The sequence below is a fragment of the Camelus dromedarius genome, chromosome X (assembly GCF_036321535.1).
Source record: "Camelus dromedarius isolate mCamDro1 chromosome X, mCamDro1.pat, whole genome shotgun sequence".
NCBI lineage: Eukaryota > Metazoa > Chordata > Mammalia > Artiodactyla > Camelidae > Camelus > Camelus dromedarius.
In genome coordinates, this window is record NC_087472.1 from 60,878,581 (window position 1) to 60,901,085 (window position 22,505).

A 22,505-nucleotide genomic window follows, 5' to 3' on the forward strand; every position below is an offset into this window, starting at 1 on the left:
ACTTACCATATGATCCAGCAATCCCACTCTTGGGCATATATCTGGAACTCTAATTAGAAAAGATACATGCACCCCAATGTTCATAGCAGCACTATATACAATCGCCAAGACATGGAATCAACCTAACTGTCCATTGACAGATGACTGGATAAAGAATTTGTGGTATAGTTATACAATGGAATACTACTCAGCTATAAAAAAGAATAAAATAATGCCATTTGCAGCAGCATGGATGGACCTGGAGATCGTCATTCTAAGTGAAGTAAGCCAGACAGAGAAAGAAAAGTACCATATGATAGCAGTCATGTGGAATCTGAAAAAAAAAAAAGACAAATGAACTTATTTACAAAATAGAAACAGAATCACAGACATAGAAAAACTTATGTTTATGAGGGGGGAAATGGGGTGGGAAGGGATAAATTGGGAGTTCGAGATTTGCAGATATTAACTACTATATATAAAATACATAAACAATAAGGACTTACTGTATAGCACAGGGAACTATATTCAATATCTTGTAGTAACCTATAATGAAAAGAATATGAAAAGGAGTATATGTGTATATGTATGACTGAAACATGCTGTACACCAGAAATTGGCACATTGTAAACTGACTATACTTCAATTAAAAAAAAAAAAGAAGAAACTCACAGTCCAGCGACTAAGGTGGACATGATCACAGACACCTGTAGGGGGTATGGTGGGGCACAAAGACGCAGATGAGAGAAGCAACCCAGCTGCCTCAGAAGGGCAGGGAAGGTTCTGTGGAAGGGGGAATGCTGCAGTGAGGGGAACAGGGCGCAAAAGGCATGTATGGAAGGGCAGCCCCGGGGAAAGATTGCAATTAGTTTGCTCAACCAGAAGCTGAGAAGCTTTGGAGGCACAACAGAAAAGCAAAGGAAGAAGAGTGGGAGGAAAAGAAGATCAAGGGGACTGGGGAACTCAGAAGACGGGGGTGGAACCAAGGGTAGCCCTGAGACAGAAGCAGCCCCAGGATTCTTCTTCCTGGTTCTAAGGTTCGGCCTCAGCCTTCAGAGTGACTCATTTCTAGAAAGCTTTGGATAGCTGAGGTTTTGCCATGACATGTCTTCTTCTGATCGGTCCCCTTGGTTCATCCCCTTATTTGGTCAGGTACTGCACCTTTGACATAGGGGAAACTATTTAATGCTAGGCACTAGGCGAGGTACGATACAAGGTATAGATGTAGTCTCTTCTTTCAACAAATTTTTATCGTGGTTTTCCTATAAGCCTGGCAATGCTCTAGGTTGACAATCGTGTGTGTGGCGGGTCATGGGGAGGGCAGGGGGTGGAAGACATGCCTACATCATTGATATAAGGATTGGGGCCATCACAGAAGCACAAAGGCGACAGAGAGGGAGACTTGTAACTGTGTGACCTTGCACATCTATCTGTCTATCTCTGTCTGTCTGTCTGTCTGTCTGTCTGTCTGTCTGTCTGTCTGTCTATCTATCTATCTATCTATCTATCTATCTATCTATCTATCTATCTATTTACTGTGAGGACTAGTGGTGATGTCTGAGTAGTCCTTGGGCAGTGTCTGACACCAGGAGCTGCTCCAGACTGGAATTCAGTTGTGGGGAGGTGGCATTTGCAATGGGCTTCAACAGGCAGAGAAATAGGGAACATGTTCTTCCCTGTGATGGACCAGTAGACATAAAAGTCTGCAGGTTTGCTTTGGCCTGGGGACTCATTTCATTTGATGGGAGCCTCAGATTTGTGGAGGGGAGCAGGAGGAGCAAAGACTGGACATTGGGAAGTGGGGGTGCTTTCTTTATAAATCCCTTTATGTCTGGAGGTCAGCAGGTCTAGAACCTAGTGAAAGTAAATGAACCCAGGGGTAGTAGCTGGAGGAGGGGACCAAGGAGGTGGAGGGTAGGACAGAACAGGGTGGATATTTCAAAATCCCTTGGCAGAGGGAGGGTGGGGTGTATGCTTAGCATGTAAGAGGTCCTGGGTTCAATTCCCAGGGCCTCCATTAAATAAACAAACAAACAAATAAATAAATCTAATTCCCCCCCGAAAAGAAATCCCTTGGAAGTCACCGGACCCCTTCTCAGGACAGCCTAGGGAACAGCAGCATCTACTGCCTTGGTTCAAGCTAGAATGACCAACCGTCTCTATTTGCCAGGGACTGAGGAGTTGCCCGGGGCACTAAACCAGGATGGTTTGGGGGCACGCTGGGACAGCTGATCCCTTAGTCTGGCCTTTGTCACTGTCTCCTGGACTTCAGCAGGCTGCTTCTCTCTGCTCTCCTTTCATGTGGGATCCACGCTGCCACTAGAGGGTCACTGTCAAACACAGCTCTTACCATCTGCCCTGTTTCCAACCCTCCAAAGGCTCCCATGGCCTCTGAGATCAAGTTCAAAGCCCAGAGCCTGATATTCAGAGCCCTTTCTACACTGCTTTCTGGTGTCCTTGAATTTCTTGCAACTTTCATGCCACACCAGATACAGCCTCCCTTCCCAACCAGGAAGTACCCTTTGCTATTCCAGGCCTTTGCCCACAGTGGTCTCTTATCAGTCCGACTAACTCCTACCCATGCTTCAAGGTTCAGTGAAAATGTCAGTCTCTGAGATTCTCTACCCTTGTCCGTCCTCTGGATTCCCAAGGCCTGATATATATATTTTAGGGAGAGCATGTATTTTAGGGAGTCAGTTTGGGAGTGTAGACCCCACCTCTACACCCAACTTGTAGCGTGATGCTTGGTGTACAGCAAGCTTTTGGCATATATATTTTGAATAGTCAGCATAATCACATGATTCAGAATTCAAAAGGGACTATAGGGAATTCTCCTTCCCACTCCTGGCCTCTAACAACTCCCATCCCTCCCCCTCCTGTGTGCACAGGCAAATAAGGTAATTTGCTTTGTTCAATGAATAAAGGAAGTAACAGTGAAAACCTGGAAACAATCCAAATGTTCCAAATCTGGGCCTAAGTAAGCTATTATATAGCAATCTTATAGACTAATCTGCAGTCATTAAAAGTCATGAAAATTTTTGTAAGGCAGACTCTGTCGTATGTGATATGGTGAACCTTCAGAGCAGAGCATAAAGCAGACTTCGCCATTGAATACACTTTGTGAAAATGTGGTCTCTTCAGTGATAGGATGAAAGAAGGGCTGAGAGAGAAATGATTGCTGCTTTAAGATGAAAGGATTCTGGGTTTTCTTTTTATGTAAAGTTGTTTGAAAATGAAAAGAAAGAGGCTGTATTATTGTGAATCTGCCCCGATGAAGAAGCGCAATTCATGGTGGGACTCATTCATTCAGTAATTCATTCCACAAATACTGAATGCTTGCTTTGTCAGGACGAGAAAGCCAGACACAGTGCTGGGCTTCTCAGGAGGAGCACTGAGTAGGCAATGGGGCCCTAAGAAACTCTGATGGAGCCGGAGGCGGGGGGGATGTGATGAGTTCATTGCCAGGCTGCTGAATGTGAGTTCTGTTTGCTCATCAACAGGAGCCGTGCAGTAGATGATAGGAGATGGGCCTGGGAACTCAGCAGACAGGTCAGTGCTAGTGTGGTCAGTCAGGGAAGCTGTAGGTGGCGGTGGAGTGCACCCCGGGCAGGAGGTAGACAAGGAAAGGACAAGACAGTTTCCATCAAGCTGGCGAGAAGTCTTTCTGCTAATCAGTGTCTCTGAGCCGGGGACAAAGGCAACAGGGTTAAGGTTAGGTGTCTGCTGCCAAGTTGTGGAAGGGCCTCAGAGTTCAGGCAGAAATCCTCCCTCCCAGCCCTGGACTGCCCAGCCTCCTGCATTCGGGGCCTGGGTCTTAGTTGTCCAGGAGGGCCTGGTAGATCAAGGTTGGGGGGTAGGGCTTTGACTGGCTTAGAAAATATGTAGGAACCCCTAAGTGACAGGCTGGAGTAGAGGGTTTAAAAGATTTACTTGTACCAAGATCAGCTGGGACTGGAAGGGGAGAGCAGGTGGGCCTGGCATTGGGAGCTGGAATGTTCTGCAGGTTGAGGGATGCAGGGGCCCCAGGAGGGGGAGATTTCTTTTTTTTTTTTTAATTGCAGTGTAATTGGTTACAATGTTGTGTTACTTTCTGGTGTACAACATAGTGATTCAAATATATATATATATTCCTTTTCATATTCTTTTTCATTATACGCCATTACAAGGTATTGAATATAGTTCCTTGTGCTACACAGTAGGACCTGGTCGGTTATCTGTTTTATGGATAGTTCATATCTGCAGATCTCGAACTCCCACTTTATCCCTCCAGCCTCCTGCCCCTCTCAAGGATGAGAGTTCTGAGTAGGGGTTTTCCCCTAATGAGCAGGTCTCAGATGTGTCCCTAAAGGGCCTGGGAGGCAAAGCTGATGGAATTGTTGCTCAGAATTTAGACAGAGAAAGGGGAGAGGTGATTCCCAGAGCAGCATGCCTGCAGGGTGTCCCGACCACCTTCAAGTGTCCCTGGGGCTTTGTGCTTCCTGGTGTGGTAACCTGGAATGGCTTGGCCTGTGGAGTCAGGCCCAGCTGGAATCCAGGCCCAGCTCGGCACTTAGGGCTGCGTGATCTTTGGGAAATCCCTTCTCTGAGCCACCATTTCCTCATTTACAAATGGAGGCACTAATAACATCTACCTTGGGCTGTTGTTGTGAGGATTAGAAATAATGTAAGCACCTAGTAGACAGTGGGTGCTCAATACACAGCAGCTATGATTTTTCTTTGGGCTACCGCATGGGAAGAGGCTGGCCTCAGCCATCACTGAGTTATACTCCAGTTGAGGGATTTATTGCCAGTTGGGACAAGAAAGTGAAATCTAGGACTTTGCCCATCCTTTCACATATTCGGCAAAGGTGGCCTGGTGGGCAGGTGAGTAAAAACCAGTTCTCAGTTTCCATCACTTGTAACCATTCTCTCCTGTGCTGGTCATTTCCAGCACACAAAGAAAAGCATTTCACAAACCTTTTCGCTGGGGGTGATATACTGAAGATAGATTAAGAAAACATTGAGGGGGCAGGGGTAAAATACAGTGGTGAAACACTGAATTGAAAAAAATAAATTCATCCCTTCCTCCGGGTCCCAAACTTACAAACAGCCTCTAACTCTGTTTCCTCACTCTTGTGACCTGTTTTGTGTAACTGTTCAAAGTGCTTTCTTTTCCAGATTTGAATTCATTTGCTCCTCACTCTGGCCTGTGAAGTAAGTAGGCCAGATGTTGCCTGCATCTGGGAGAGGCTAAGAATGACAGAGCTGGGATTAGAACCCCACATCTCCTCATAGTGGAACAGGCATGAACTGTGCCAGGTTCAACTGCACCTAGGATGAATGGGTTAAAAGCAATCTGTGAGGAAACAATGTGCAGGTGTTGGAGAGAGCTGTTTTGCAAGGAGATAGTGGTCACAATACCATCTGATTGTAGGGTGTCCAACATAGCTGGGTGGCAGGTGGCAGTGTGTCTGTTGTGTCCAAGAGCAAACTGGAGGCCCACGGTGGATAGAGGAGGACTTTGGGGTTCAGATGACACAGAGTGGTGGAGTTAATTTCAAGTTTTCCCCTTTTCTTGTTGTTTTAAATGACAGAAGTGACCCCAGTGAACTTGGTGACCCTGGGCCCCCCAGCTAAGGAGTGGCAGAGCCCTGAGGATTGAGACTCTAACTAGGACTCTTAACTCCAACTTCTTGGATTTGAAATCAGCTCATTCAGTTTTCTGCCCTGTCTATAAGGTGTGTTGAGAACAAGAGTGGAAAGGACAAATCACTCCCAAATGGCATTAAAAGAAACAATGCCCAGTATTCACCTCTTCCCGATGACTAACTGGCCTCCATGTGAGGGTGACGGAGGGCAAATATTTTGGCAACACTGATGTTTACACAGTCTGTTGTGCAATAGACTATGCAAACAAACATCAGCTGTGTGACTGAAGTCAGTCACTCACTGCATTTCCCCAAGCCAGTTTCCTTCTCTGGAAAATGAAGCCATCATATCTCCTGCCCGACAGGTTGTGAGAATGAACTAAGCAGGGTATGTGAAATAAACGTAGGGCAAGCCCTGAGGCCGTGCTATTCTCTGTTGAATGCTCTAAGTCCTCGCTTCCGGGAGTCCACTCAATCCAGCTCACTCTAGGATCCTGAAATGCCTGGCTCTGGTGGGAGTCCATAAGGTGGTTCTTTTTTTGTTGTCTCCAGCAGCTGCTGCGGCAGGCAGGCCCGCCCGACTGAACTGGGGAGGAAGATGCAGGAAGATGGGTTTGCTCACCGCCTCTGTCTTCTTATCCCCTGGCTGAGGGGGAAGTGGCGGGGGAGCTGGCATAACCTTTTCTTTGGTGAGTCAGCTAAGAAGGAATTTCTAGAGCTCCAATAATGTACTAGTGGTGGTTTGGATTTTTAAAGCTTCTCCCTCTTTTTAAGCCGCTTTCAGACTCCTAACTAAAAGCACAAGCAATTGGGAAGCACGTGGAAAGTGACAGAAAAGAAGCACAGCCTCTTACTAGTGTGAACTTGAGGAAATCACTCAGCTCCTCTGGGCCTGTTTCCTCATCTGTAAAATGGGGACAATGCTACCTATTTCGCAGGGTCATTGTGAGTATTAATAGTATGTGAACGTGCCAGGTCCAGTGCCTGGCACAGAACAGAGGCCCAGTACCTACCTGTCCATTTCCTTTCCCTTCCTAGTCGATAGACTGTAGTCAATGAGTTCAGACGAACAGAAAACCCTTATTCTTCAGTTGCTTGAGTCTATTATGATGGCTGCCATGATTAATTTTCACAACCACCCCAAGAAACAGCTCACCTAGAAACAGAGAAAACAGGCGTTCAGAGATGGTTTATTGCCCAAGGTCACAAAGCTTTCAGCTTTTAAAGCCCGGATTCAAACTCACCTTGTCTAGCTTGCCTCTTAGATAACAGAATCTGAGAGGGCTTAATCAAGCTGGATCTTCCACAAGGACCATCTTTCAACTGCCTTGGACCAAAGGGATAACCCCAACCTGGCCTGTTTTGTGAATCAGCTCAGGGTGGAGTTTCAAGGGCAGGAAATAGGCCACTGCTAGAGGCAGCCTGGCAATAATGGAAGGGAACTAAAAATGAATGTTTAGAGGGAGGGCATAGCTCAGTGGTAGTGTGTGCTTAGCATGCACGAGGTCCTGGGTTCAATCCCCAGTACCTCCATTAAAATAAATAAACCTAATTACCCACCCCCGCAAGAAATCTAAAGAAGAGTTTGCTTCCCAAATCCTTGGGGAATTTAATCTGGGCTCTACAAGTTTCAGGAGCTTCTGTTGTGAGGGTGAGATGAGTCCTTTATTAAGCAGTAAACAAATATATTATTGGTCGTTTTCTGTCATCTCCCACTAAACAGAACCTCCTACGCATTGCCTGACAGCCCTCTACTTACCACCCATGTAAAGGAGAGGGAACTGAGTCTCCTTTTCAAATCCGTCTCCTCAGCTAGACCGCAGAAGCTAGAATAGGAAGGCTGAGTCATCTTCCTCTTCAAAGAAAATCTAAGTGTACCAAAGCCACATAGAACAAAATTATGTTTTCTGTACAGATCATTTGTTTCAACACAGGGCTGCTTTTCTAGGTTATCAATCCAAGAACCGAGGACATGTCTTCTCTTGGCTGGACAAAGTAAGTACCTTTCCATGTCAGCTGGGCTGTCCCCCTCCTCCACACCCAGCTGTCGGCATGAATGCAGTCATCTTAACTAGCAAAATGACTGCCACGGCACACAGACCACTTCGGACTGTGCCAGCTATGGCACGGCATAGGCAAGGAGGGCTTTGGTTTCCTGCAGCCCATCGAGAAGCTAGGCTATAGCCTGAGCTGCCCTTCACCCTAAGGGTTGTGACAGTTCCAGGAAAGGGAAGGCCCTGGCCCCAGGTGTACACACCAGAGTGGGCCTCACAGTGCCTTACCTGTTTCCTCATTTCTCCTGGCCAAGGCAAGGAAGATGGTAGGTGGTATTGTTATGTTCCGTTCACTTACAGCTGTAATTCCTGCAAACAGCACTGTGTGGCAGGGTAAGTCCTGGCTTCTGTGCTTGCCCCTTGTAAAGCAAGTTTTGGGTGAGTCCACAGCGCTGGGGTAGGACGTGAGAGAGTAAGCTCCGGCTAGTCCCGGCAGCTCTGATGCTGGAAACTGACTGCTGACATCAAAGGGAGGTGACCAAGATCTCTCCGTAAGTCCAGGGACCCACAGACTACCCCCGTCCCCAGAAAAAAAGGAGCTGATACCTGTTTTTCTGCATAGGCTCATGTGATAGAAGGAACTTTTATTATTATTTTTGAGGGAGAATTCATACAGCCATTGATTATACAGAGCCATTTCTCAGTAATCTTTTCTTTCCACTTCAGAAAATTGGAATATACCATGATGAGGAGGATAATGCCAAAACCAGATTGCTGGCTTGTCATCTAGGGTACAGATACACACTTAATTGTTTGACACTTTATTGAACGCAAGCAAGATGGAGCGTCTCTGCCTTCATTGTACAGGGCTGAAGCAGGAGCCTGGGGTGGGGAAGTTGGCGCAGCTTTCATTGGCGGGGAAGATGAGCGCCCCTGTAGTCTTGTCTTGTTGCGGGGAGATTAACCCATGTTCTGTCGGTTGCCGTAGCCCCTAGGATGGGTGTCCTTCCAGTCATCCCACTCCCGAGCTCGGTGGAGTGCGTCATCATCCTCTTCCTCCTCTTGTTCCTGATCTTCCTGTTGTTGAGCTGCTTTCTTCAACTCTGCCCCATGGAAAAATGAGAAACCAGGGGTGAGGAAACGAGGGACTGTCAGGGGCCCCAGCTCCACTCGGAACACAAGCACATGACATGAGGACAAGGAGCACAGCCTGCTACCTCCCCCGGGGCCAGGGGAATGGGGCGGGGGTGGGGGGAAGTGCGTCAGTTACTTAACAGAGGACGTGTTAAATAATAGCAAGAAAGGATCCTCGGAGTGGTTTTCACAAGGCAAAAATGTAAGAGTTTTCCCTCAAAAGTGCATGCTATTTTAAGAAAGAATTCTTGCTAAAATGGCCACCCCATCACAACAGAAAACAAAAACACCAACCGACCAACAGAACCCCAGCAAATCAAAAACACTAAAGTAAAAAATATTTATGAGTGTGATATGCTGGGGAGGTGGGACTACAGGTGACTTCTCTCTCCTCCTCCCCCCATTTCCTTTATTCCAGTTGTATGATTTTGTGTGTGTGTGTGTAAAATTGGAAATTATGGAGCAGTTGAACCTACCAGGAAAGACTGTGTGTCATTTTGGACAAGTTTGGAACAGGGTCTGAGGTCCGAACGGCACTCGTCATGTGGTGTACACCCAAAAGAAATGAAGCCAAATGCTAGATCTCTCTTTTGCACTATTTTTTTTTTTCCTTTGTGAGGTAGAGGAGCATTTCCTGGCTACCCTGAGTTTGCCCATGAGAAATATTCTCATTACTATGATAAAGAATGAAATATGTGGGGATCTGATCTCTTCTAACAGCTTAGGAGTCTGGTGTTCTTTTTTTAACCCTTTTATTATAAAATAAGATACTGGAAATCACACAAAAATATATATAACTTAAATTTTTATAAGGAGGCTATACCTTTATAGCTTCCATTTGGGTCAAGAGATAGATTTTTTGTACCCATCCCAAAAGCTTCTCCATGAGCATCTTCCAAATCACACCCCGCCTCTGCAAAGGTCACTACTATACCACCTTTTATAGTAATAATTTCCTGGAGTTTATTACTCAAGTGTGCAACTCTAGACACCAGAGTTGTCCATTTGTACATTCATTTTTTCACTTAATGATTTTTACTACAGAGTTGTGCAACTATCACCACAATCCAATCAAAAAAATTTCTATCAACCCCAAAAGATCCCTTGTGCCCATTTAGAGTTTTTTAAAATAATCATTATGACCATTTTTAAAATTATAGTATATTCAGTTTACAATGTTGTGTCCATTTCTGGTGTACAGCATAATGTTTCAGTCATACATATACATACATATGTTCCTTTTCATATTCGGTTTCATTATAGGTTACTACAAGATACAGTTCCCTATGCTATACAGTAGAAAGTTGTTTATTTTATATATAGTAGTTTGTATCTGCTAACTCCTAATTCATCCTCCCTTCCCCTTTAATAATCATGTTTGTTTTCTATGTCTGTGAATCTGTTTCTGTTTAGAAGTTTTCATTTGTGCATTTTTTGAGATTGTACATATAAGTGCTATCATATAGTATTTTTCTTTTTCTTTCTGGCTTACTTCACTTAGTATGACCATCTCCAGATCCATCCATGTTGCTGCAAATGGCATTATTTTATTGTTTTTTATGGCTGAGTATTCCATTGTATATATTTACTGCATCTTTATCCAGCCATCTGTTAATGAACATTTAGGTTGTTTCCATGTCTTGGCTATTGTAACCACTTACAGTTAATTTCCATTCCTTCCCTTCCCCCACCCCCTGGGAATCACTAATCTGCCTTCTATCTCTATAGATTTTCCTACTCTGAACATTTCCCATGAAAGGAATCAAGTTATGTGGTCTTTTGTGTCTAACTTCTTTCACTTAGCATAATGTTTTTGTGGTTAGTCTTAACCATTTAAACTATTTTGATCTCTTTTTAAACTACAGGTTTCTTCTTCCATCCCTTTTTTGTTTCTTACAAGTCATCTATTGAAGAAGCTGGAGCATTTGACCTGTGGATTTTGCTGACGGCCTGGTTATGATGCGGTCCAACACGTTCTATATTTCTGCAGACTGCGAAGTGGATACAGAGCTTGATCTGACTCAGGGTTGATCCCTTTGGCATAATTTATAGGTGGTGCTGTCTTCCTCTATCAGGTGGCATATAATATCTGTGTCTCATATGTTGTGATGTTAGCAGCTCAGTGCCTAGATTCATTAATTTCCCAGGGTTTTCAAAAAGGTGATACTCAACTGTAACATTTCTTTTGTATTAAGTAGAATACTTTCATAAAGAGAGATTTCCCAATATCTACTACAATTTAGTTACCCAGGAAAAAAGACAAGATTAATCCTTTATTCTTTCACTTTATCTACTGTTTCTCAGGGTAATAAATTAGTTCCTAATCATCCTCTGAAATTGAATCTTTGTTTTTAATTATGAACTCACAGATTCAAACATATTTGATGGGTTTCAACGAATTGCGGTGATTTCTAAAAAATACTTAATCTTTTTTAATTTTAGAAGTTTTAATTTACAGAAAAATTGAGAAGATAGTACAGAGTTCTTATACATCTGTACCCAATTTCCCCTGTAATCTTGCGTTACTACCTGGACAGTTTTGAGGGGTCCTCATCAGGTATTTTGCAGAATGTTCCTCAATCTGGGGCTGCCTGATGTTTTTCTCATAATTAGACTGGGGTTATGACTTTTGGAGAATACCACAGAGATGTAAGTTCCTGCCTTATCACATCACATCAACACAAAGCTACAAGCCATCAACATGACTTATCACTGCTGACATTAACTGGGATAGCCCAAGGTAGTGTTTGTAAGGTTCTCAACTGTAAAGTTACTCCTCCTGCCTCCTTCTACACTACAGTCTTTGGAAGCAATTAACTAAACATAGTCTACATTTGAGGGGTAAGGACCTTTCACTCTGCCTCTTTGAGACAGGCATATATATACAAATTATGTAGAATTTTTCTGTAGGGGAGCAAAAATGTCTCTTTGCCCCCATCTACTTATTTAATCATTTCTTTCTATCACTACAGACTCATGGATCCTTATTTTATTCCTTGTGTTATAATCCAATACTGTTATTTTCCTGCTCAAATTCTTCCAGTTTTGGCCAATAACAGTTCTTTCAGCAGGCCCTGTGTCGCAGTAACATACCTCAGTTTTCTTGTTTGTTGTTTTTTGAGTGCTTCTTTATTTCCTAGGACTAGAAGGTATTTCAGGCTCATCTTGTATACTCCCTGCCCCAGCCCTAGAATTATCCATTTCTCTAAGGAACCCTGGTTCCTTTACTGGAGAATGGTATTTGAAACCAAGATTTGGGCACTAAATACGCTTGCTGCTACTGGCAATTATCTTTTTTTTTTTTTTTACATATTGTTGGAGATAGGTGATGGACACTCTCTCTCTCTTTAAATTGAAGTATAGTCAGTTACAATGTTGCATGAATTTCTGGTGTCTAGCATAATGTTTCAGTTGTACATATACATACATATATTCCTTTCCATATTCTTTTTCATCATAGGTTACTATAAGATACTGAATCCTTTTGAAGGCAACCTGTCTCGGGCCAGTGGAAACGTCTTCAATTTGGCTTCTGAGCCCTTTTGATAAGGCCTTAGTAGTCTTTGAAAGCTTCTTTCCTGTCTTTCATGACAAGATGTCCCAAGCTCATCATGTTTATTTCTTGCCACAGACTTGGAATTAAGCTATTTCTCTAAGACATCCTGGTTTCTTTCAATGGGAATAGTATTTCAAGAACACAATCTAGGTTACTAGGTGTGCTCACTGCTTCTTGGCTGGTCATTGTTTCTAAGCTTTTACAGTGGATAAAGAAAAGGGATGTGTGTGTGTGTGTGTGTTTACATTTAAATAAAATTTCTCATGAGCTCACATTCAGGGCTGCAAGGCTCTTTTATTTCTAACTTAAATTCTTTTGAATTACATCTGTATTCTTCCACACTAAAAGTCTTAGCTCTCAAAGACAGAGGATGATGAAATTTGAATATCTCATAATTACTCTTTTATATTATCTCACGTTACACAGTCTTGGGACAACATTAATACTGTTACCAATTACTGAGAACAGTTCATTTTTTTGCATATGCTTTCCCCATTTCTCCATTAAAAAAAAAGTAATGCTTTATCTACATTATCAGAGCACTGAGCATATAAGCATTAATATTCTACTCTCTCCCTTTTAAATCTCACTTGGTCTTAGTTCTACAAGCAACTACACATTTAATGCTCACCACCAGTCCTTATGTCAATGTGTCTCTTGTCACTTTGGTTGTCTGAAGCTCAATCTCTAGCAAATTTCTCAGGAAGGGATCACGGAAACAGTACGTCCTGAGTTTCTCCATCTTGATAAATACCTGTACCCTTTGTACCTTAAAGTCAGTTTTACCAGATATAATGTCCTTGACTCACATTTTTTCCCTTTGAATATCTTAAATACATCACTCCATTTTCTTCTGGCATCAAATGTTGGTGTCAAAAAGTTTGAGGATGATCTAATTTTCCTTCCTTTATTGTTTTTGCTGAAGTATCCAAGGCATTTTTTCTTTAAGTCTAGTAATTTTATTAGGATGTGTTTTGCTGTTGGTCACTCTGGATCACAATTCTCAGGCACATGGTGTGCTTTTTTAAATCAAATCTTTTTTTCAGTTCCAGGAAAGTTTCCTTAATAGTAGTTTTTAGCATTTATTATTCTTCTTGGCTTTGGTCTTCTTCTTCAGATAATCTTACTATCCATATGTTAGGTCTTCTTTACTGTCTTTATTACTTGTCACTTTTTCTAGAATCCTGTTTATCTTTGTTTCTCTTTGATTTAAAACATTTTCCCTTTTACCTTAGACATTTTCTGTTGTGTTTACACATTCTTGTTTTCTTCTGGTTTAGTCTTCATTTCTTTTTTTCAAATTGAAGTATAGCTGATTTACAATATTGTATTAGTTTCAGTTAGACAACATAGTGATTCAATGTTTTGTAGATTATACTCCATTTAAAGTTATTATAAAATATTGGCTATATTCTCCATGCTATACAATATATCCTTGTAGCTTATTTATCTTATACATAGTAGTTTGTACCTGTTAATCCCCTAACACCTTGCTCCTCCCTCTTCTCTCTCCCCATTGGTAACCACTAGTTTGTTCTCTGTATTTGTGAGTCTGTTTGTGTTTTATTATATTCATTTTTTTAGATTCCACATATAAGTGATAACATAAAGTATTTGTCTTTCTCTGACTTATTTCTCTAAGCATAATACCCTCTAGGTCCATCCATATTGTTGCAAATGGCAATTTCATTCTTTTTACGGCCGAGTAATAGTCTTGTGTGTGTGTGTGTGTGTGTGTGTGTGTGTGTGTGTGTGTGTGTGTGTGTGTGTGTACACGTACCCCCCACACCTTCTTTATCCATTCATCTATTGATGGGCACTTAGGTTGCTTCTATATCTTGGCCATTGTAAATAATGTTGCTATGCATATTGGGGTGCATATATCTTTCTGAATTAGTGTTTTCATTTTTTCTGGATATAGACCCAGGAGTGGAATTGCTGGATCATATGGTAGTTCTATTTTAGTTTTTGAGAAACCTCCACACTGCTTTCCATAGTGGCTGCACCAATTTACATTACCACCAACAGTGTACAAGAGTCCCCATTTCTCCTTGATAACATTTGTTATTTGTGGACTTTCTGATGATGGCCATTCTTACAGGTGGTATCTCATTATGGTTTTGATTTGTATTTCTCTGATAATTAGTGATGTTGAGCATCTTTTCATGTGCCTATTGGGCATCTGTATGTCATCTTTAAAAAAAAGTCTATTCAGGCCTTCTGGCCATTTTTTCCCCCCTTAATGGAGGTACTGGGGATTGAACCCAAGGCCTCGTGCATGCCAAGCATGTGCTCTACCACTGAGCTATACCCCTCACCCTTCTGGCCATTTTTAATTGGGTTGTTTTTTGAATATTGAATTATATGAGCTGTTTATATATTTTGGATATTAACCCCTTATTGGGTATATCATTTGCAAATATTTTCTCCCATTCTGTAGGGTGTCTTTTCACTTTGTCATTGGTTTCCTTTGCTGTGCAGAAGTTTTTTAAAGTTTAATTAGGTCTTATTTATTTTTGCTTTCGTTTCCTTTGCCTGAGAAGACAGATCCATAAAAATATTGCTACAATTTATATCAAAGAGTATTCTGCCTTAGCCTTCATTTCTGAAATGATTCTTTCTTCTTATTTCCCCCAAATTGTCACTATATTTCTGAGTTTTTCTAATCCTGCTTTGTATTGTTCTTCTCTGTCTTATTTAATTCTCTTAATGTCTTCCAACTCATTTTTAAACAGTATATTTTAGATTTGTTGTTTTTTGAGTGTGTCTTTCTGGAATGCTTTTTCTTGGTTTTCCTTTTTAAAAAAATTTAAGTATAGTTGATTTACAACATTGTGTTACTTTCAGGTGTACATACAGCAAAGTTATTCAGTTTATATTCCATTATATCACCTAGATGTGGAATCTAAAAGGCAATACAAATAAATCTATATACAAAAAAGATATAGACTCAGACACAGAAAACAAATTTATGGCTACCAAAGGGAAGAGGGAGGGAGAGAGGGACAAATTAGGAAGGAGTATGGGATTAACACATACAAACTACTATGCATAAAATAGATAAGCAACATGGAACACTTCTGATTCTTTTTTTTCTCCTTTATAATAATTTTGTGTGGGATCTGACCTTGATAATTTTCCATTCATTTTTTTACAGCTTTGTTGAGATGTTATTTCACATACCATAAAATTCACCCATTTAAAGTGTATAATTCAGTGGCTTTTAATATATATTCAGAGTTATGCAGCCATCATTACAATCTGTTGCTCATTCTTATGTCTACTAAGCTTTCCTGAACTTTTAGAAAGAAGTATGATTCAGGGTGGCTTTTCTGATTTCACAGAGGCTCCCTTCTGCTGTTTTTATGTATGTTAAAGAAATAGGATGACTTGCTTGATTAGAGTTCTTGGTTCTGGTCCTCTCTCCCCCTTTTACCTAGGCCTTCTCTTTCCTTCTTAATTGTCTCTGTTATGCTCAATTTTAATTCTATTCTCAACAATTTCTCCTCAGCGTGGAACTGTGTGCGAGAAGGGAGATCTGGTGGCTCGTTTTCAAGAGTTCACTAAGGATTAGACTGCTCTGTTCCTTTCAGACTTCTTGACCCTGGGTCCCTTATATGTATTCATTTTTTATTGGAAGTCAAAACCCCTCCCATTTCAACTGCTATTCTTAAATTGAACTGCCACACTTTTCATTTACTTATTCGTTAATTTTTTATTGAAGTATAATTGAGTTACAATATATTTGTTTCAGGTGTACAACATGATGGTTCTACATTCTTATAGACTGTGTACCATACAAGTTTTTGTATTATTGACTATATTCCCTGTGCTGTACATTACATCCCTGTGACTTATTTATTTTATAACTGGTAATTTGTACTTCTTAATCCCCTTCATCTATTCCACCCATCCTTGCGTTCCCCTCCCTTTTGGCAACTACTAAGTTGTTCACTGTGTGTTTGTGGGGTTTTTTTGTTGTTCATTTGTTTTGTTTTTTAGATTTGAGTATTCATCTTTCTCTGACTTACTTCACTTAGCATAATACCCTCCAGGTCCATCCATGTTGTCACAAATGGCAAGATTTCATTATTTTTTACAGCTGATTGGTGCTGGGAAAACTGGACAGCTACATGTAAAAGAATGAAACTAGACCATTTTCTCACGTCATTTACAAAAATAAACTCAAAATTGATTAAAGACTTAAATGTGAGACCTGAAATCATAAAACATCTAGAAGAAAACAGGCAGTACACTCTCTGATCAGTCTTAGCAATTTTCTTTTTTTGATATGTCTCCTTAGGCGAGGGCAACAAAAGCAAAAATAAACAAATGGGGCTGTATCAAACTAAAAAGCTTTTGCACAGCAAAGGGAACCATCAGCAAAACAAAAAGGCAACCTACTGAATGGGAGAAGATATGTGCAAATGATATGTCCAATAAGGGGTTAATATTCCAAATATATGAAGAACTCATACACCCCAATACAAACAATCTGATTAAAAAATGGGCAGAGGACCTGGATAGATGTTATTCCAAAGAAGACATACAGACAGCCAAAAGGCACATGAAAAGGTGCTTACCATCACTAATCATCAGGAAATGCAAAGGAAACCCACAATAAGATACCACCTCACAGCAGTCAGAATGCCATGATTTTTAGTGAATACCTGTTTGCCGTTTTGGAATTTTCCTGTTTGTCAGGTCTTGGAGTGGTCCGTCAACTCTTTCTGCTTTCTCCTACACAAATGCCAATTGCCTGTTGATCTTGTGGCTATGAATGATTTGCCATTGTTTTTATTTTGAGTTTCATGGGGATACACTGTCACTTAGTTTTGTTGTGAATATTGTCCATGAGTTTTTTTCTTTCGTGTTATTTTTTATTGAGATGTAGTTGATTTACAATGTTACTTTGTGTTTTTAACTTAAGTATAACATACATATAGAAAAATACACAGACACAGTATATAGCTCAATCAGTTTTCACATCTGAACCCATCACATAATTAGTACCTAGATTTTTAAAAATTATTCTTATTTTTTATTATTTTTGGTGGGGGAGAGGTAATTAGGTTTATTTATTTATTCTTAGGGGAGGTGCTGGGGATTGAGCCCAGAACCTCATACATGCTAAGCATGCGCTCTACCACTTAAACTATACCCTCCCCTCCTGGTACCCAGATTAAGATTAAAAACCATTATTAACTCCTCAGAAGTCCCTCTCAGGTCCAGTTCCATTCATGATCTCCCACTAAGGGTGAACACCATACTGGCTTTTAACCAGCAGATACAAGTTTCACCTGTCTGAACTTTATGCTCTTTTGTTTCTGGCTTTTTTCACTCATAATTATGTTTGTAAAATTCAGCTATATTTCTTACTTATAACTGAAGAACTAGAGTCAGTTTAACCTTATTATTAAAAAGTATTTCATTGTGTGAATATACCAAGATTTATTTATCCATCCTACTATGTATGGACATTTAAGTAGTGTCCAGTTTGGGGTATTACAAATACTGCTGCTATGAGCATTCCTGTACAAGCCTTTCGTGGATATAGGGTCTCATTCCTTTTAGGTATATAGCTGGGAGTGAAACTGCCAGGTCTCAGGAGTATACACATATTCAACTTTTGTGCATCACAACTACCACCAGTTCCCTCTAGAGTCTCCATCTTTATTGCTTCCTTTCTTCTATATACTTTAGGCTTATTTTGTTCTTGTTTTCCCCAAATTCTTTTTTAATTTCTATTCCATTTTGTGAGTAATTGTAAATTAAATCATATTTTAAAGTTTAGGTACCATGTGTTTAAATGCTAATATTCCCCAATTTCTTAAGGTAGAACCTTAGTAATTGATTTTACCTTTCTTTTTTTTTCTCTAAATAACTACTGAAAGTTACACATTTCACCCTCAGCACTGCGTTAGCTGTTATCTCACAAGTTTTGATGGATTTTCATTGTCATTCAGTTAAAAATACTTCCTAATTTTCTTCATGATTTCTTTGACCCATGGGTTATTTAGAATTATGTTGTTTAATTTAAAAATATTTATGGATTTCCTAGATAAGTTGTTTTCAATAGCTAATTTAATTCAATTGTGGTCAAAACATATTCAGTGCAATTTCAATCTTTGAAAACTTATGGACACTTATTTGGTCTAAGTTTGTGAGTGTACGATGTGCATTTGAAAAAAGGTGTATTTTGCAGTTGTTGGATATATTATTGTTCTAAAATATCAAATAGGTTAAGATGGCTGCTAGTGTTGTCCAGATCTATGTCTTTATTGATCTTCTGTCTAGAAATTCTTTCAGTTACTGAAACAGAAGTATGAAAATCTCCAACTATAGTTGTAGATTTGTCTATTTCTCCATTTAATTCTGTCAATTTTTTTCATGTAATCTGAAGCTTGTTATTAGGCACAAAAACGTTTATGATTGCTATGTCTTCCTGATAAAATGCTCCCTTTTATCAGCATGAAATGTCCTTTTTAAAATTCAGTAACACCTTTTGTCTTGACGTCTACTTTATGTGATATTACTGTAGCTACTGCAGCTTTCTTACGTTTACTGTTACCACAGTATATATTTTTTTGATCTTTTTACATTCAACCAATCTGTGCCTTTATATTTAAAATGCATCTCTTGATAGGAGATCAAGATGGTGGAGTATGGATGTGGAGCTCACCTCTCCCCATGAACACATCAAAAATATATCTACCTGTGCAACAACTCTCACTGAAAACTACCTGGAGACTGGCAGAAAGACTCCTGTACAACCAAGGCTGTAAGAAAGATACACATATGATCAGGTAGGATGGGAAGAAAAGTGATCTGGTTGGGACCTGTGCCCCTGGGAAGGGACTCAGAGGTAAAGGGAGGTTGTAGGGGCAGACACCCACCCTGGGGAGTGAGCAGGTTGAGCCACAAACTAGGCGTCCCAGTCCTGGGAGCTTATGCTTAAGAGACAAGTGCTCCTGGCTGGTTGGAGAGCTTCTGGAACAGATAGAAAGGCTGGAGGAGCCTGGACTTCACTCGTAAGTAGTGCATGGGTGCTGGCTTGCCTCCAGGCAGGGCAGAGCCCAGGTGGGGTGGCGGCAGCCATTAGTAGTGCTTACTCAAGCAGTGCCCCAGAAGCATCCCAGACTTCTGATGGCAGCTTGGCTGTTGGGTTTCCTGCAACTGCTTCAGTGTGTGCCCCAGCCCAAGATGAGTGAATGCTCCGCCCTGGAAAAGATGCAACTGTGGGGTGCATCTCAGCAAAGCTGCAGATACCTACAGAGGCAGAGCATTGTACCTCCGTAGGTGCATGAGCCCCACTTGGTTCAGCACTCTCCTCCTTTAGGGCAAAGATCTCTGGTGTGGGGAGCAGGAAAAACACACACTTAAAGGGAACAGAGCAGCCTGAACCTGAACCTCGGGCCTTTCAATCCAGCAACTTGGGATCAGACCCTGCCCCTGAGCAGAGAGTAAGTCCTGCCTTACACCCTGTGCTGGCCCTTCCATCTCCAGCCACACCCCCTAACAAGGTGATAGCTGTGAGCACACCCTGAGGAAAGATATGACTGGTGTCCACATCAAATCCAGCTCTCCCACCAAAGGCACTGGGCACACACAGTCTGCATAAGGAAGCTCCCATATAAGGACACTCCTTCCAGACTAGAAGTAACTGTTCACTTAAATTCATAGAGGTAGAGAAAGTTAAGTAAAATGAAGAGGGAGAGGAACTACTCTTAACTGAAAGAGCAAGAGAAAACCCCTGAGTAATGAAGCAAATAAACAATTTACCAGATAAAGAAATCAAAACATTGGTAATAAAAAATGTTACCTGAAATAGGGAAAAAAATTGATCTAAACACTCATCATTTTAACAAGGAACTAGAAAAATTTTAAAAAGACCCATTCAAAAATAGATAATTCAATGTCTGAAATAAAAAACACACTAGAAGGAATGAATAAGAGATTAAGTGATACAAAAGAACACATAAGTGATCTGGAAGACAGAATAATGGAAATCACCCAATCATAACAGCAGAAAGACAAATGAAAAAAAAAATGAAAGCAATCTATAAGACGTCTAGGATAACATTAACCGTGCCAACATTCACATTATAGGAGTTCAAGAAACAGAAAAGAGGAGATTGAAATGTATTTGAAGAAATTATGGCTGAAAACTTCCCAAACCTGAAGGAAACAGATAACTAAGCACAGGAAGCACAGAGGGTCCCAAACAAGATGAAGCCAAACAGACCCACACCAAGACATATCATAATTAAAATGGTAAAAGTTAAAGAGAGGATAGCAAGATAAAAACAGTCACACACAAAGGAATCCCCAGAAGGCTATCAGCTGATTTCTCTGCAAAACTTTGCAGGCCATAAGGGAATGGCATGATATATTCAAAGTCCTGAAAGGGAAAAACCTGCAATTTAGGATACTCTTCTCAGAAAGATTATCATTTAGAATTGAAGGAGAGAGGAAGAATTTCTCAGACAAATAAAAACTAAAAGAATTTATCAATACTAAACCTACCCTAGAAATGTTGAAGGGTCTTCTCTAAATAGAAAAGAAGAAAGAATCTATAGGAAAGGGGAAATCCCACTAAGAAAGACATATATATATAGTAAGGATGGAAGATTACTTAAATGAGTCAGTATGTAGATTAAAAGACAAAAAACTGTGACAGCAACTAAAACATTTAGGGGAAAAATATGAAGATGTAAAATGTGACATCAAAAACACAATAGGTGGGCAAGGGGAGTAAAATATATAGAACTCTTAGAATGTGCTTGAACTTAAATGACTATCAGTTTAAAACAACTAGATATAATAATGGGTCAATATATATGAACCCCACGGGAACCATAAATCAAAAACCTACAATAGACACACAAAAACCAAAAAGATGGAATCCAAGCATACTACAAAAGAAAATCATCAAAGCACGATGGTAGAAACAAAAAGGAGAAGAAATGAGTAGGCAAACGGAAATGACAAAGCAGGGGTAACAATACTCATATCAGACAAAATAGACTTTAAAACAAAGGCTGTAACAAAAAACAAAGAAGGATATTATATAATGCTAAAGGGATCAATTCAAGAAGAGGTATTACACTTGTTAACATATATGTACCCATTATAGGAGGGGCTAAATATATGAAGCAAATACTAACAGATATAAAGGGAGAAACTGACAATAATGCAATAATAGTAGGAGAATTTCAAAACACAGTTACATCAAAAGGACAGATCATTCAGACAGAAAATCAATAAGGAAACAGTAGTCTTAAATGATATAATATACAAGCTAATAGACATCTATAGGGCATTACATCCCAAAACAGTAGAACACACATTCTTTTCCACTGCATATGGAACATTCTCCAGGAGAGATCACATGCAAGGAGAGGTCACAAAACAAGCCTCAACAAATATAAGAGGACAGAAATTATATAAAGCATTTTTTCTGACCACAACTAGTATGAAACTAGAAATCAACTCCAGAAAGAAAAATGGGAAAAAAAAAACCAAACAAGTCGGGACTAAACAACATGCTACCAAAAAAAAAAAAAAAAAAAAAAAAAAAAAAAAAAAAAGCAATGAGTCAATGATGAAGTCAAAGTGGAAATCAGAAAATGTCTCAAGACAAATGAAAATGAAAACACAACGTTCCAAAATCTATGGGATGCAGCAAAATCAGTTCTAAGGGAGAAGTTAATAGTGATACAGGACTCAAGAACAAGAAAAATCTCAAACAACTTAACCTATAACCTAACAATTAGAAAAACAAGAACAAACAAAGCTTAAAGTCAGTAGAAGGAAGGAAATAATAAAGATCAGAGAGGAAATAAATAGAGAACAAAAGAACAATAGAGAAGATCAATGAAACCAAGAGCTGGTTTTCTGAAAAGATAAAACAAAATTGGTAAACCTCTAGCCAGGCTCACCAAGAAGAAAAGAGAGGACCCAAATAAACAAAATAAGAAATGAAAGGAGCGATAACAACAGATACCACAGAGATACAAAAAATCATAAGAGAATACTATGAACGGTTACATGCTAAAAAATTGGACAACCTGGAAGAAATGGAAAAATTTCTAGAAACATACAACCTGCTAAAACTGAATCAAGAAAAAACAGACAATTTGAGCACACCAATTACTAGAAGTGAAATTGAATCTGTAATTAAAAAAACTCCCTGCAAACAAAAGTCCAGGACCA

General features: G+C 40.2%; 1 protein-coding gene and 1 long non-coding RNA gene across 3 annotated transcripts in view; one reads left to right on the top strand and one right to left on the bottom strand.

Annotated features, from left to right (window-relative positions):
• LOC135320224 (uncharacterized) overlaps nucleotides 1–11,060 on the top strand; it is a 65,302-nt gene extending 54,242 nt beyond the window's left edge. For both annotated transcript variants that reach the window (XR_010379474.1, XR_010379475.1), the window contains one exon: nucleotides 10,600–11,060. This is a non-coding gene — a long non-coding RNA (uncharacterized LOC135320224). The remainder of the gene's footprint in view (nucleotides 1–10,599) is intronic.
• IGBP1 (immunoglobulin binding protein 1) overlaps nucleotides 8,225–22,505 on the bottom strand; it is a 34,958-nt gene continuing 20,677 nt past the window's right edge. Inside the window, exon 6 of the mRNA XM_010978742.3 lies at nucleotides 8,225–8,703. Coding sequence (XP_010977044.1) covers nucleotides 8,561–8,703 — 143 coding nt within the window. The 3' untranslated portion in view covers nucleotides 8,225–8,560. The remainder of the gene's footprint in view (nucleotides 8,704–22,505) is intronic.